This window comes from Podarcis erhardii (assembly GCF_964252035.2).
Source record: "Podarcis erhardii genome assembly, chromosome: 2".
Lineage (NCBI taxonomy): Eukaryota > Metazoa > Chordata > Lepidosauria > Squamata > Lacertidae > Podarcis > Podarcis erhardii.
In genome coordinates, this window is record NC_138498.1 from 36,447,045 (window position 1) to 36,463,739 (window position 16,695).

Below are 16,695 nucleotides of genomic sequence, written 5' to 3' on the forward strand. Positions count from 1 at the left end.
CGAATCAGGGAAGCCTCCAGGAGAAGACTACTTAGATGGAATCAAATGGGAACAAAAATAATGGTGCCACCCTTAAAGCCGCGTTAAAGCCTTGCTTTGTACCGAGTTATGCATATTTGCCAATCCTCTATCTGCATAATTTGCTTTGATCTAAAGATTTATGGAAAATGGAGTGCATTCAGCAGTCTTCCAGGAGATGCATTTTGTGCCTTCAGATCTTTCTTTGAACTGATTAAATTTTTAAAAGGAAGATTACATTGAAAATGGTATTTTAGATGTGACACAAATGATTGCTTCTCCCTAAAAAATGTGGAGAGTTTTCCTAGTTCATGTATGTTGCAGAGCAAATGTTCTCCAGTACAGTAGATGCTTTACCCCGATATTATTTTGTGGGCAGGTGAAAACCTTTTCATTTTGTTGGACATCTGGGGATTAGTGGAGATATTATGTATTTTTGTTTTGTGGTACTATTTTTCTACTGTGTATAGGTTAGGTTTATTTGCATTTTTGAATTATTGTCAATCATTTTATCAATAGAAACAATGAGTGATACCCAGTTGTGTCTGCCCACTTTTGCAACAGACTTCTGCTCACACAACAGGGCTTCCTTTTCTTCACTTCTCTCCTGCAACCCCTTGCCTGTCCACCAAATATGCTTTGGAGAGTTGTGGTGGCACTGTTTGGAGCAGGTTTAGGGGTGTGTGCAGGTCTGCAGGAGGGAAATATAGGAAGGGGAAAGTAATTCACCTGCAATCGATAAATATTGCACATAGACAAAAACAGAGCAGTAGCCAGGGCTACCCTGCTCCTAAAAAGCCCAGGTAGTTTTCATTCACCTATCTGGGTAGTGTATTGCTGTTACTAGCATCGTACAGTTACTGAAATGTGGCTCTCCAATTAAACCTAGATTAATCTTTGTGTGTACTATTCCTCTTTCCCTCAGATCTGCATTTTCCAATAAAAGGACAGTGTAGAATTACTAATGTACAAAAAGAAAAGGAGTACAGGTGATGCCTTTTAATGCTGCCATGATAAAACAACCAGATGGATTAAGGGAATAACATTCAGTCTTAGTTCACCTGCCCAAAAAGACAACAGAAGAGACATGACTCAGGAACTAGCTAGAACAAATACTGAGAGAAGAGTAAAGGTGCAAGGTACATGCAGGTGGAAAGCCGGAACTGTACCAAATCCAAGTTATCTGGCTCACAAATACACATTCACCACTTGCTGCGTGTGCTGCCCTTGCTACAAATTGCATGTGTGAATGGGGCCAGAGATCAAGCACTGCAAACAGAACCTGCTTACCAACTCAGGCACAGTGCATTTCAGTGGAGTCTGTTCATATCTTCAGCTGTGAGTATTCAACAACGCATGACTCAAGCAGTGAGCATGTGCCATATGAACGGGCCTAACAAAGTCAAATCAGAGTCTTGCAAGAAGCAGACGTGCAAATGTGAATAAAAGGTAGGGGTCACTAGTAAGAAAACCAAATAGTGGAGGGGGGTAACCTACCATTAATAAACAAATGTTGAGTTTTTAATAATATTGAAGACAGAGGTAGCAATGGGATCACACAGGAGCTGTTAAATTAAGTGTTAAATAGCTCAAGCAGCTTTCTATTTCTTGTCCTAACTTTTCTGTATCTTGGTTAGGTGAGAAAAGTTGGTTGTGTCATGGGAATTGTGGAAGTCTACAACAGTGGCGTAGCGTGGTGGGTGCAGGGGGGGCCAACCGCACCGGGCGCAACATCTGGGGGGGGCACTCTGGGAAGAGCCTCGGGCGCAGGCTGTAGCAGAGCCCCATGTCTCGCGGAACCGACGAGCTGTGCGCGCGTCCGGGCTGAAGGCATTCGGCAGGCAGCAGCTCTCAGCGCGGCCGCGGAGGGCGCGCCAGGCAGCCCCCCTTCCTCACAGCCCCGCTGCCGCTGCTGCTGCAGCTGCTGGGCAATGTTGCATTTTCCTCGCCTCTCTGCCCTCCTCCGGGCAAGCGGCGTCGTTTGGGTGGCAGCGCCAGCGGCAACTCGCCTCAGATACCTGACACGGACCCGCCGCCGCGGCTACCTTACCATAAATACTCCAGCCCAGGCAGCAGCAAGAAGAAGCTGGCAGCGACGGCAGGTTAGGGGTTAGGGGCACAAATTACTTGCCTTGCCCCGGGTTAGGGGGCGCAAATTACTTGCCTTGCCCCAGGTGCTGACAACCCACGCTACGCCGCTGGTCTACAATGAGTACAAGCAGGTCATCCATACTTCCTAGCAACGCTTTGAGAATATGGCACTCTTCCTCATTCTTTCCCACAAGTTTGTTTCTAGGTCAATAGGACTAGATAATAGTTATTCTCAGATAATGCTAGAATTGTAATCCAGGCAATCGATTTCTCTAAATTGCAGTAAGAGCACCAATTGCATCAATACTTGAGGCATTTTTAACAGGGGTCTAATTTTCCTACTTAAAGTTTTAGGGCTGTTTCAACTTTAAGTAGGAAAATCAGACCCCTATTAAAAATGCCTCAAGTGTTGATGAAATCTGTGCTCTTACTGCAGTTTAGAGAAATCAATTGCCTGGACGGCAATTCTTTTAGAAGCAGAACATTGTGATCCAGTAGTTGAAAAGTAACAATCCAATATATCTGCAGGTTATCTTTGAAAGATGCATTACCATCACCACTGAAAAACACTCAAAAACTGCAGGGAATAGCTATGAGACCTTTCCAGCTCTTTACTGAGTGCCATTAAGACAACCAACATGTAACATTATTTCAAATCTTCAGGCACTCTGGAGTGACTGCACTGCAAGGAAGGTTTTTGAAAGGGGTGATGCTCTTGAATCCACCACTGAAAAATTACACCTTGAAGCTAAGAGCTCTAATTGAAGTGGAAATCCATAGAGATAGTTTTTGGGTCCCTTCCAACTCTACAATTCTATGATGTAGAGATCCCCAAATGGCTAACAGTGCAATTCAATACCTTTCGAGCAGTACAAGTAAATATACTATCAGATACATCTTAACGCATGTCTGCATATGGCTACATATGTTCTGTGCCAAGCCAGCACAAAATGCCTTTCTGCTTTCCAACTCTGGAATGCCCTCCCCAAAGTAGTACAATGGCCAGAGTATAATGTTCCCAGGTTCAGGATAAAATGTGGTGTTGGCATTTGAAAGCATTAAGATGCCTCAATCTGCTTTTAGTTTCTTTAGTCTCTGATTGCCTCCCCATTGCTAAGTTATTATGAAAGATGTTACAAGTGTTGCTTTTATGCTAATATCTCTTTGTACACTGTCCTGGAATCCATTAGAGGAAGAGCAGCTTAGAAAATTCTTAAAGAAATACATCCAAGTCTTACTTGTTCCTAGAGGAGAAGGGAATGAAAAAAGAGACCAAGATACACTGTCAGCACAAGAGCTCATGTCAGGAAAATCTCCACTGAACTTTCTGGCTCACTTATAAAATGCTGGAAGAGATTATTTTACAATTGCATCCATTACCCTATTTTCTTGCCAATTATTGGCCTTTCAGGATACTTATCTACCATTTACATATCCACTGGTAGTAATCAATAAGTGATTTCCCCCTTTCTTTTCGGGAATAACTTCTCACACATTTCAACAGGGCATACAAGGAAAGAGGGCAAGAACCTCTAGATTAAAAAAGAAAGAAAGAAACTGAGCCAAAATAACTCAGCAGAGCGGACTCTGCAAGGGCTTGATTAAGCTGGGTAAGCCTGCAGATACTTGATGGCCTTTCTTGATTTTTTTTTATTGGGCTGGCTGTACCAGGTGACCTCCAGACAATTAGCTCCCATTTCGGTCTGACCATCTTTGTAGACGTTTTTAATAATTTGAGGCTTTGCTGTATTTTGTGAGTGGCAGCATCTTTCCACTTATAACACCATGCAGCTGTCCCAAGTGCCATCTACAAGTAGATTTTTTTGTTTGTGGATAACTGTTTGTTGGTGTTTGTATGTTCCTTGTAGTCCTGTTGAAACTAAAAAAAATAAAATAAAAAAGGAAAACTAGGGAGAATTGGGTTTTAAGCTTACATAGTAATGGCCAGGGCAGTGCCTCTGAAGGAGAAACTAGCTCATCCTTAAGCTATAGGTTGCACTTGTGTGCACACTATACCGAAGGATTTAGCCCTGTGCAGAAAAGAGAATTCTATACATATTACTAGTATCTTAGGAACACCTACCCACCAAGCGAGATTTCAACCAATGATCTTGTAAGAAGTAAGAGACAACCCATAAATCATGTTCTTAGGAATTTATAAATTTGATAAATACAAGCATAACTCATGGCCATCATACTGGGCTGAGAAAGTACTGAGACATACAGGCAGGGAGGTCATGCTGATGTGTCGAACAGTTTCTCAATCATCTCTCCCACCTGCTCCACCCTGTATTTAATGTATTTCTCAGGGTTCTTGGTAAAGGGTACATTGCCATACCTGCCAAAGGAAAAGCAAGGGGGAGAAAAAGGTGTGACAAGCATGGACAGGGTTTCTCACTCCTCAATTCCCCTCCCCTTCTTCACCAGATGCCAGAACAACATGCAGTAGACAGGATTCAACTAACTAGTCCCACTAACGAAAGCCTGTGCAAGAACATTTGCTGGTGCAATGGGGCTTTCCATCTTCCTCTCCCATGTGCCCCCTGAAAGTGGCTCAGGGAGCAAAGGTGGCAAAACCTCCACTTGTACTGACAGAACAATCAACATTGCATTATGTTGAATTCCCCCAATCTATTCATTTTCAGTGAAGTTAGAGAACTGCTACAAGCGGTCGAAGATCTGTTATACAGCAAGGCTGAAGAGAAAAAGAATTGCTGTGTTTATTCCGAGTGCTGGGAGTTTAACGTGATGCAGGCTAAGCTACAACTACAACTACATACATTTGGTGCACAAAATGCTGCCTTCTTGATCCACCTACAATCAAATGTAGCCAGCTACTGGTACAGACAAAAACCCACAAAGGGGTGGCAACTATCCTAACTCTCCTCACCATCTTTCTCCCATAACAACTGCCTAGGCAAATCCTTTCTTCCAAAAATGAGGAAAGGAGTTAACCTCGCAACCCATTGGTGTTGGAAGTGGGTGAGCCTTTGCAACTCCAACAAGTGCTCTGGGCTGCTATAGAGCCAGAAGACGTATTATACCTGTCCTTCTGCTTAGATCCCCAGCTTAGAAAGTTGCTTGTACATTATGCTTCATAAATTTCTTTCTGGAAGAGCTAGAGACCTCCCCCCCCCAAAAAAAAAAAGAAAAAGAAAAGAAAGCTCAGAGTCAATTGTTCCTGTTCAGGTGTGCCAATGTGGGCCTTCACAGGTGGCAGGTTGGCAACCTCCACCCTTATGGTCAGAATCCATTTATTTCAATTGGGGGTGTAGGAGAAGTGAAGAGTGAAAAAAAAAGGCAACAAACTAAAATACTAAATTCAACAATGGCAATTCATAGTCATGTTTCACAGGTATCCTCTCAATGCATACTAATAACTTGGGGGCCCTCAGACACCGGGGGAGGGGCTAATTCTGCACATATCTATAAACCCATCACAGACAATGATAGCTTTCAAAATAGGAACACAGGAACACAACTTTAAAAGCCTGTCAAAACTCTCTGAACAAAGACATCTTTGTGGGTCAAATAATTACCTGCTTAGTAAGGCAGAATAGGTCTCTAGCACAATATTTTTCTGGGTTTTCCGGATTTTGTCCCTCTGTTCTGTGTCAGGAATGGCCCAAGCCTTCTGGATTTTACACAGCTCCTCCAGACAATCATTAAAACCCTTTCCCAGAGAGAAGATAATGTTAAGCATGCATTTGGTTCTGTAGAGCAGTTGGAAAAGTTAACACAATGGGTGCAAAGCCAAGAACAAGAACATCTGTCTAGGCCAATTACCTTAAAGCGATCCTTGATGGCCTGCCTCTCTTTGTCTTTGAGCTGTGGGAGATTGAGAAAAAGAGCTCTTCTGGTTATTTCTTCTTCTCAGACTAATTTGTTCCAGGGCTGATATTCCAATGCTTCTTGATTAATTGGGAGCACTTAGCTTGATGCTGGGCCTTATACATTCATAGGAGTCTTATACAGGCCTTACAGACATGCACTCAGTTAATACTCAATGAGTATTTCTGCTTTTGCTATAGCGTAATGGCATGTGAATAAAGCTGCTCCCCACACTTCTGTTTGAGCACTATAGACAGGGATCTAAAGGTTTTCCCAGCACAAAGCAGGCAATATTTCCCTCTGGCAACCACCACACTCAAAGAACTAGGGTCAGTTATCCATGCCCAGGTTACTTTCACTGCAATGCTCTCTATGTGGTGCTGCCTTGGAAAATAGTAACTTCATTAATGCAAAACGCTAGTGCCCGATTATCTGGAGAGGGTAACTCTGATCTTATATCAACCTGTACTTTTGCCCATTTATTTTTTCTGGGATTGATTTACAGTGCTGAATTTGACCCTGAAAGCCTTAGGCAGTTTAGGACCAGATTACTTGAGAAACCACTTGCACCCATATGAACCTGTCTGGCCTTTAGGATTGATCTCGCTGGCCCTGCTCTCTGTCCTGTCTACTGGTAAGATCAGGAAACAATGTATGAGAGACAGGGTGTTATCTGTGGCGGTGCCTGTGAAATATCCTCTCATGAGAGATCTGTAGGCAGTTAGCAAGGACTTCCTTATTCCAGCTGGCTTTTAATGCAAACTGCATATAAGCATTTCATGTGCCATTAATTTTTAAAAAATCTTTGGTGATGGGACAAGATCTGGATCATCACAAATTTGGAGGGGTGGCTTGTTTTCCTGGATGACACAGTCCTGCCAAAATTGGCCTTCCTCACAAAGCTGATAAGAGTCTTGGGAGGGAATACTAAACACATTCAATACCATGAACAGTTTGGCTCTAATGTGATTTCCACAACAAACTCTTATATGGGTGTGTGTGTGTGTGTGTGTGATATACATCCTAACTTTCCAACACAGAAAGCTACTTCTGAAGTGTTCTCACCTTGACTCCAGGTTGGACGACAGGCAAGTTTCTGTCCAAGAAAGAGTCAGTTACTTTCAACCAGCTGAAATAGACATAAAGAAGAGTAAGCAACATGGGTGTAATGGCCGCACAAACAAATGAATAAAATAAGTGACAAATTACATATGCTTGTGCTAGATATGCTCCAATATATAGGGGATCCAAATAGGGGGTCTAGACCTTTATCACAGCATGTTTGGCTTCAAACATGGATCTGTCTGTACATCCAGGGCTCAGAAGAAGACGTGCTTTTAAGCAGCTTGTGTTATTTGGGCATTAAGTGATACAGAAATTAAGTAAGAATAATAATATTTGTTAGCCTGCTCCAGGGGTACGAAAATGGATCTGACCAGTGGGCTCCATCCAGCACCTGTAGGCCATTCTGACAAGTGACCATCACCATGACATCAGATGGAGCATTTTCCTTTGCTTTGCAGTCTGAAATCATAGAATCTTAAGAGTTGGGAGGGACCCAAGGGTCATTTAGTCCAACCCCCTGCCATGCAGGAATCTCAGCTAAAGCATCCATGACAGAGGGCCATCCAACTTCTGCTTAAAAACCTCCAGGGAAATCAAACCCTTCGGGCAAAGGTACAGGAAGTTGGCAGGCACCAATGATCAGCAGCACCTGGAAAACCCTCTTGCAACAGGGATTCATGTCTTTATGTGCCCCACACATCATATATGATATCAGATACAGAGTAGGTAGGCACAGCTTGGGAATATTCTGCTGAAGTGTGAAGCTGTATATAAAAATAAATTTTAAAAGGCCGGAGACGGGGTATTAGGATCAAGGCTGGCTTTTGCCAAATCAGTTCCTTGAAGTCTACTACAACTTGAGAAAGGAAGGCTTGTGGTACTAGCTGATGTCTGGATCTCAGGACTAGCATGTCAACACACCTAAGTTGTTCCTTATAAAAATGAAGCTTTCCGTTCAGCTCAACTCCTCACTTCCTGAATACCTATTTTATATGGAAAGGCAGTATCTTAGCTGCTTATTAATCTGTATATGTATAGATACCCAGCACCTTTTCAATTAAACATATCTAAGTGCCATCCATTCACATGCTGGTTTCCTATCTCATTGGCAAAACTAACCTTTGGGAAATACTGGAAAGAGCAATGTACCCTACTGCATGCAAGCTGTGGGAATGAAATTTGTTGCTGAGTCAGAACTGTGATCTATGCCAATTATTTTTACTTGAATAACATTTCCAAGAAGGACAAATTGCCTTCTCCAACTTCATAATGTTCTACTGAAAGGCCTCTTTACATAGACAATGATTATAGGCTATTTATAGTATTGAGGTCCTCCTGACTCTAATGGGAAAGGAGCAGCCACATTCTTCTGACCTGCGCTGGTATGCGGTGATTTGCTGCTCAATGTGTTCTCTATAAGATTTTTCCGCATTCTTCTGCGTCACAGCCACCAACTGGATTAGTTCAGACCTAGGAGGAAGAACAAGGACAAGCAGTGCCACATGAACAATGAGGTCACAAGGCATCAGTACTTTTCTGAGGATAGAGTTTCAAGTTTTTCAAAACAGCTGCTTAGTCCACCTGTAGTTTTAAGTTGAAACAGGGCCCCACATATGTTGGCTAGCCTTGATAGCTAGCCAAAATGTGGGTTCATCACTGCCCCATGAGGGAAGGAGTTTTGACTGTGGCATCACATTGAGCTTCAGGAGATGCTCCAGACACAGCAGAGGCTCAGCGCAACTATGGGGGTAAGTACTCACTCCTTCCTGAGCAAGCTTTGTGATTATAGCTGACATTCTGTGACTAATAAATGACTGGGAAGCAAGAATCCGTCTCACTGTATTTCAAGCCTCAGCACAAGGACAGAAAGACTCCCCTCCTTCTTCCAAGCCTAGATCTGGGCATGGAGTCTCTCAGATCATGCCCTGACTTTGGGAAGTCTTGGAAAGCACCAAGACAATGCACTGCTTCCTGAGCTTTTCTGAAGACAGTACAAGGTCTAAGGAATTCCTTATATAGGGAAACTTTTAAATGTGTAATGTTTTATTATGTTTTCATATATGTTGGAAGCCACCCAGAGTGGCTGGGGCAACCCAGTCAGATAGGCAGGGTACAAATAATACTATTATAATTATAATAATTATAATTATCCTCCTCCTCCAGGTTAGGGAGAAAAGCAAAGGCTCTGAGAGGGAAAAAAATATAGTCACCAATGGCATGCACATTAGAGAAGTCTTATCTTGAAAACCAATTAAACCCAGCATTGTATCATTCATTTCTACCCAGCATTTCAATAATAGGCAGCTGTTGCTCAGGATCAAACCCCAAAACACTTCCCACCCCCCATTCTTTTGCAGAGCACTAGCAGCAAGGATGGAATACAGGATGGGAAAGCATAGCCATAGACTGATGTTAAACTGCTAAGGTCCTTTCTCTGTGCTGTGTTTTATGGATAGGTTTGCCTGCAAGCTCTGGGTGCAAGTGAAATGTTATTTATTTATATATTGCATCTCTATACTGCCCTTCCTTTCACAGGAGGCCAGGCCTGTGAAGTTACAGCTTTTAGTCAGGTCTTGGGGAAATGAGAAGAACCAGAATACGCATGCTTGTGCACTAGACTCTCAACAGACATACCTTAACCCTTCGTCCTCCAAACCCCGGGGATCAAAGCAATCTAAGAGGTGGTGGTGCTGGGAGATGGAAAAGGAGCACTTGTCTGGGTGGTGGGAATAGCCTCCATCAGTTGCAATTTTAAGATGAAAGTGAAGCAATAGCAACAAGCGCTATTGGAGCGCATGGTAAGAGAGGCACTAGGGATGAAGAGCAGCTGTTGGGGATGTAGAACTAATAGGTGTTGTTTTCACATTTAAAAAATGAAATATAAGGCTCTGAAGCTTAGGAACATTAGGCATTCTGACAAAGGTAAAAAGGTAAAGGAACCCTGGATGGTTAAGTCCAGCCAAAGGTGACTATGGGGTGTGGTGCTCATCTCGCTTTTCAGGCCGAGTGAGATGGTGTTTGTCTGCAGAAAGCTTTCCAGGTCATGCAGCCAGTATGACTAAATCACTTCTGGTGCAAGAGAGCACCATGATGGAAGCCAGAGAGCATGGAGATGCCGTTTACCTTCCCGCTGCAGTGGTACCTATTTATCTACTTGCACTGGTATGCTTTCGAACTGCTAGGTTGGTAGGAGCTGGGACGGAACAATGGGAGCTAACCCCATCGCACGGATTCGAACTGTCAATCTCCCGATTGGCAAGCCCAAGAGGCTCAGTGATTTAGACCACAGTGCCATCCGCTGTCATACTCTGACAAAGCTGATTGCTAGGCTAGTGGTTATGAAGATTTCACCACCATAATTACAAGGACAGACTAGCTGGAATTTTCTCTTTCCCTCTATAATGACTAGAATTCCTCACTTTGTCTGACCAAACATACTATGGTCCTCCCTGATGGCAGTGTGCTTTGTGCCACCTGTTGGTACACCATAATCTGGATAACTACCAACTTAATTGTATTATTGTATGCATAGTCAGGTAGAAATATTTAGATATATAAATGCTTGAGTACTGAGTAGTGGACAAGATTATCTGCAGGAATGTAAAACTGCAAAGAGCTTACATTAATTGTTATTTGTCCGAGTAGCTGCTCTTGAGTCATGCAAAGCAACCAGCAGTAAATTATTTCTTGGATTTATTGGGAAGTGCTCTCCAGAACAAGAGCCTTTCGGCTGACAAGATAAAAGAGTCTGATGCAATCACAACCCTTTTGGCTGCTTTTATTTTCCATTCCTTTGTGTAAGACATTGCTTACAGTAAGAATGACAGACATCAAAGGGCTCTTTCTGAAGGGGAGCAAAGCATGAGTGAAGCAGAAAAACTGGAGTACAAAATGTGCTCTGCCAGAGAGTTAACGAAAGAACCTCATAAGCACAAATTCAGTTATAGTGGCAGAAATTCCAGTCTTCCAGCACGTACATAAACAATATCCAAGTACTTACTTTTCAAGGGACTTCAGGATGTAATTGTAGTTGTTAAGCAGGAAGATGGCACTTAAAGATTCCTCATAAACCTTGGATTTACTGAGAAGGTTTAGTTGCAAGTTGCCCAGCACTTTGCCTTAACAGAAAGGATGCATGAGTAGGAGACAAGAAGACCACTGTAAAGTTCTTAAGTAGATTACCTATGCCACTTAGCTGGCTGGCTAAATTCTAACCAATCTATATAACACAAAGTCTCAGTGAAGATGCTTCTTTGAAGATCCTGGCATCTAGTGTGAGATAACCAACACTGGGGCCACTTGCAGATGAAGTATATATTTAGCAGTCATCCTAATCCTTTTTAAAATATATATATACAAAATTTGCACACAGTTTATAGGGTGTTTATTATTCTGAACTATCCACTGCCATCATTCTCATCATTTTTCTTATGGAAAAAAAGTCCAAGATTTGTTTGTTTTAAAATCATATTTGCTGTGCAAGATTGCAGCAGTGCCCTTGCTATTTATCACAATGTACCCACTTGCTTTGCAATGTGTTATAAAGGTGCACTCTTAATACACCAACGACATATACTGGAACCTACATAAACCCATAAGATATCTACAGAAAGGTGCAAGTTTGAATGCAGCCTTAATTAACAAAAAACATCACACATTTTTAAAATGCCATCTTTTATATTTTATTTTCCTTGAAACAGGGAACTAATCTACATTTCATATATTGCTTACTGTTTTGGCAGGAGCAGCAATTGCAGCCCAGCATGGCTGCAGGTAAACGGGGATGGGGGTGGGGTGGGGAATCCTTTCTGTACAACTGGTTGGCATCAGTCTCAGCCTCAGCTGAATGTAGGGACTGCCGGGACTCAGCACCATGTTTTAAATTCAAATGGGCCAATCATAGCCATAGTTTGGAGGCTGTGAGAAGGAAGAAGGTAGCAAAGTGGTGAAGAGTTACTTACAGATGTAGGTGCTGAGCAGCCGTCTACTGAATTCAGAACTGTAGCTACTGGCTGAAGAGCTGGTCTCTGAAAGGCAGCAAACATTAAATCAATTATTATATTTCTTTATATGGCTACTTTGTCTCCTACTCAAGCAACATTCTACTTCTATAAATTCAGCTAAAACTTTAATCTTGGGTGTACTATGAGATGGAAACAGCAGCTTTGCTTCAACTCTAGACTAGATCAGTTTCACTCTAACCTAGTACCCTCCAGATGGTTTTGGACTACAAATCCCAAAACCCCGAGCCATGCTGACTGGGGATGCTAGTCCAAAACATCTGTAGGGTGCAAGGCTGGGAAGGCTGGTCTAAATTTACCCCTGCTCATTTTATGCAATGGAGAATAGAGCTACATTCAGTCCGAACCTTTGTCACCTTAGGCTTATACAACCTTATGAATTACTTTACCATAATCTTATTAAGTTCAGATATAGTGAAGGCCGTTACAGAGAAAAGATACTGGTTATAAACATTCCCAACCCCCAACCCTCCCGAAAATCTGTTTGTCTCAGGTATTCTCTTTAGGATAAAAACAAAACATTGTTTTGGTAAACCACAAAAACTGTGCTAACATTTCATATTAATGCAAGCAATTGTTTGACTTCAGCAAGATTTGGGTGACACTTTATAGGTTAGAAGGAAACAGCCAAGCTTTCTGTTATATAGACAAGGCAGGTTATCAAAAGGTTTTGCTTGTATGAACGCAAACATGATTTTCATTGGAACCTTAGCAGCGTATATTCTGTGGGATTGTTGTGAATATGACCAACTTACTTTTAAGCAGTGCTGTACTTGTTTCTGAAACTGTGTTAAGTTTGATGAGAAGCCGTCAGCTGGCTCAACTTTATTTGAAGTGTATGTGAACTTTTCATACTGGCAGAGCCAATTGATACCGAAACCACATATGACTTCTTGGTGATGTTCCAAGGCCAACAGAAGAAGGGGACAAGAGTTTTGCCAATGGTGGGTCTAGGGCTGAGCCTGTTTCACTGCACTCGTCCAAGTCTTTGGCTTGCAAGTAACTCCCGGGCTTTGTACTTATTAGCTGGCTTATAGGCAGGTGCTAGTGATGTGGCCTACAAGGGCTCATTCTATGTAGAACATGTTCTTCCAGCTGAAGTGGCTCACCTGATATTGCCTAACATCTTATGCTGCTATTTCTCAAGGGAGAAGTTGGCAACAGGCCCTGTTTGCTTATTGTTGCACGAGGGCAGGTACACTGTGTGTTACCTGCTCCTGGGGGAGGGATACAGGCACCTTTAAGAGGCTTACCTTGAGCATGCCTGGATTTTACCTTCACTTCATGTTGATTCCCCCAGAGAGCATGGCAGCAGCAGGACCAGGAGAGGAATGTAATGGCTACAACCTCCTCTCCTCTCTGGGAAGCTACATGTTCACACTAAGCCATGATTTGGGTTACTGCTATGTGGAAACTGAGCCTGTGTGTTGTATGCAAATATATATACAGTGGTACCTCGGGTTACATACGCTTCAGGTTACAGACTCCGCTAACCCAGAAATAGTACCTCGGGTTAAGAACTTTGCTTCAGGATGAGAAGAGAAATCGTGCTCCGGCAGCAGCAGGAGTCCCTATTAGCTAAAGTGGTGCTTCAGGTTAAGAAGTTTCAGGTTAAGAACAGACTCCGGAACGAATTAAGTACTTAACTCGAGGTACCACTGTAACAAAGTCTTAATTGCCAGATACCCCTCCCCACCCTCTCTCTATATAGAAGGGTCTGGTGACTTCTGTTTCAGTGTATCTGAAGAAGTGTGCATGCACACGAAAGCTCATACCAAGAACTAACTTAGTTGGTCTTTAAGGTGCTACTGGAAGGAATTTTTTTATTTTGTTTTGACTATGGCAGACCAACACGGCTACCTATCTGTAGCTTGAAGGAGGTTATTGAAGAGAGAAATACAGGAAGGGTAATTAACCCTTTCCCCGGTCACCATTCTCCCATTGCTACTTTCCCCTGCCTAGCTGCTCCCTTTTCCCATCTCATGTTGTCCCAGCTGTGTGTTTGCAAAGGAAGGTGCATAATGAGAAGCGAAACAGTGGGGGGGGGGTCATTCAGTTTGGAGTAAAATGGGCTTTCCAGCTTCAAATCCCAGTCTCCTGGAGTTGATTGTCTTAAGAAAAAACAGCTGTTGGGGCAGGAAAAAGGTAAATGTAAAGGACCCCTGGATGGTTAAGTCCAGTCAAAGGCAACTATGGGGTTGCAGCGCTCATCTCGCTTTCAGGCTGAGGGAGCCAGCGTTTGTCCACAGACAGCTTTTCAGGTCATGTGGCCAGCACGACTAAACCACTTCTGGCACAACAGAACACCATGACATAAACCAGAGCGCACAGAAATGTTTTTTACCTTCCTGCCACAGTGGTACCTATTTATCTACTTGCACTGGCATGCTTTCAAACTGCTTGGTTGACAGGAGCTGGGACAGAGCAACAGCAGCTCACTCCGCCGCAGGAATTCGAACCGCTGACCTCCCAATCGGCAAGCCCAAGAGGCTCAGTGGTTTAGACCACAGCACCACCCGCATCCCTACTAGCTGTTGGGGCATCAGTGTGTATGTGTGTTTTCATAGCTTGCCTATTAGAGTTATAGACACACTCCTTAGATCAAAAGTGAGTGGTCTGTTACCACCGTCAAGAACCACAGAGAGCTATTTACCGCTTTACAGACATTGAGCCTCCTTGAAAATGAGCTGCTGCATCCACATACAAGTTATAAGCTTTTTGGGGGTGGGGTGGAGAACCACCTCTGCATTCTGACATTTTCTGATAAATGAAACAAGACATGTTTTTTATCGGGTACAATTAAAGACAAGCAGAAATATGTAACCAGGTGCAAAAAAAAGAGGTAGTATTATGTATGCATGTGGGTAGTACAAGTACCACCTGCTGCTTACCTCTGGGATCTAAAGGAATATTGTATGTGTCCCCAAGAACTATAAAATTTAAGGCAGAGTAGAGATAAAAAGGATAGGAAGAAAAAAAGAGAAAGGAAGAAATGCAAAGTGCAAAAAGACACGTTAGAGACAACCATACTTTCAAGAACCAAGCAGAAGATACCAACACAGAGCATTACATGGGTTCAGCAGGCAGGAGCCACTCCTTTTTAGAGCATGGATGTGACAGGAAATGGAGGAAACCGCTGTTTCTAGTAGGCGGCTTATATGCCATTCTTCTAAGGAGGCCACTTATAGCCAAGGCTGCTTATATTCAGTGCACCATGCAGAAGGGCTTCTGACTTCCCAAAAAATCTCAGCTTCCATTGAAAACAGGGGTTTCCAGCCTTGATGGGCATAGATTTTTCAAAAACTGCAATCACAATAATGTGACAACAGCAGCTGTAGACTCAAAAAGGAAGGAAGGAAGGCCTCTGTTGGGTTTTAGTGGGCACAGATAGTGGCTTCTGCTTCCTTTCCCTACACAATTCCAAGGTTATCTAGTGTGCTTCATGGCTCAGCGGGGATTTGAACCTACATCTCATAGAATCATAGAATCATAGAATCATAGAGTTGGAAGAGACCACAAGGGCCATCGAGTCCAACCCCCTGCCAAGCAGGAAACATCTCCCTGGTCTCATTTCAGTCTCACTGTTTCAGAAGGGCTTGCTCTCAAACAAGCACGCATAGGCTTGCAACCTAGATTCACTACATGTCTTTACAGGTGAAGAATGTCACAACTTGCATACTAATAAAAGGTTAATTGAAAATCGCACTCAAGTCTGTGGGAAAAATGCTAATCATTTGCGGAAGAGGTTGTTATCTATCATCTTATTTGGGTGCAATAAAAAAGCATGTCTTATTGTTGCAGGAATGAGCTGCAGCAAGGCTCTGGGTTGTGTGCTCCTCCTCATGCCTGGCATAGCTAGGAAGAAGAGTTTAGAAGTTTACTTCCATTTCAAACTAATTGCAGACAAACAGTGATTAGCTTTAACTTTGATTAGCTGAAACAAGCCAACTTCAGATCATAATTTATGAAGCTGGTTTGTTTTAACTAACCATTGTTAAGATAATCTACAGCTTAGGGTTTGAATACAATACTGGACTGTGATTAATTGAAATTGGCACAGAAAGCTCCCAGTCTTCTAGTTGTGACTGCGCCAGAGGAGGAAAGCCGTAAGTGCATGAACCAAAGGCTCATGCAAGTAATAATAAGCCACTGTTTATAATTATGCCTGAACCTGCCATTATAGTGCAGCTCTTGTCCCCTAACTCCTTTTCTCTGATGAGAGAAGCTGAATAACTGTAATTAGATCCATAAGGGTGTTGTTTTTTGCCGGGGGTGTGTGCATAATGGTTTCCCTGCAAATCATTTATCTGCCCCTTTCCCTTACCTGACAGGATACAAAACACAAGATAAATATGCATTCTGAATCCTGAAGAGGTGGCCCAAAGAAGCAACTACTTGAGATCACAGGCACCCACTCATGAAACTGTTTAAACTTCCTTGAAAAATGAAGGTCACTGTGGCTCTTTTACATAGATTTGTGCAGTCAAGGTTAGCCTTTGACTGGGTCTCAAATTAGCAACAAAATCCCCAGCTCTTTATCTACTACATTTTGTTTTACAAGAATGACAATATAAGCAATCAGACCGTGCAAAAGAAATCTTGCAATTAAGCCCCAAACCTCCTAATAATTGGCCAGGTTAGCAGAGACACATTCTGCTAACCATTAGGA

General features: G+C 42.7%; 1 protein-coding gene across 17 annotated transcripts in view; it reads right to left on the reverse strand.

The window, feature by feature from the left end:
- Nucleotides 1-4,248: 4,248 nt before the first annotated feature.
- Nucleotides 4,249-16,695, reverse strand: part of EXOC7 (exocyst complex component 7) — a 35,832-nt gene continuing 23,385 nt past the window's right edge. For 11 of the 17 annotated variants that reach the window (XM_081850730.1, XM_081850732.1, XM_081850744.1 and 8 more), the window contains 8 exons: nucleotides 14,918-14,956; nucleotides 11,967-12,032; nucleotides 11,006-11,123; nucleotides 8,380-8,475; nucleotides 7,006-7,069; nucleotides 5,896-5,937; nucleotides 5,649-5,782; nucleotides 4,249-4,447 (listed from right to left, as the gene is read on the reverse strand). In XM_081850730.1, the coding sequence (XP_081706856.1) occupies nucleotides 4,345-4,447; nucleotides 5,649-5,782; nucleotides 5,896-5,937; nucleotides 7,006-7,069; nucleotides 8,380-8,475; nucleotides 11,006-11,123; nucleotides 11,967-12,032; nucleotides 14,918-14,956 (662 nt within the window). In that variant the 3' untranslated portion in view covers nucleotides 4,249-4,344. The remainder of the gene's footprint in view (nucleotides 4,448-5,648; nucleotides 5,783-5,895; nucleotides 5,938-7,005; nucleotides 7,070-8,379; nucleotides 8,476-11,005; nucleotides 11,124-11,966; nucleotides 12,033-14,917; nucleotides 14,957-16,695) is intronic. The other 6 variants (XM_081850740.1, XM_081850745.1, XM_081850733.1 and 3 more) reach the window with 1 other exon arrangement.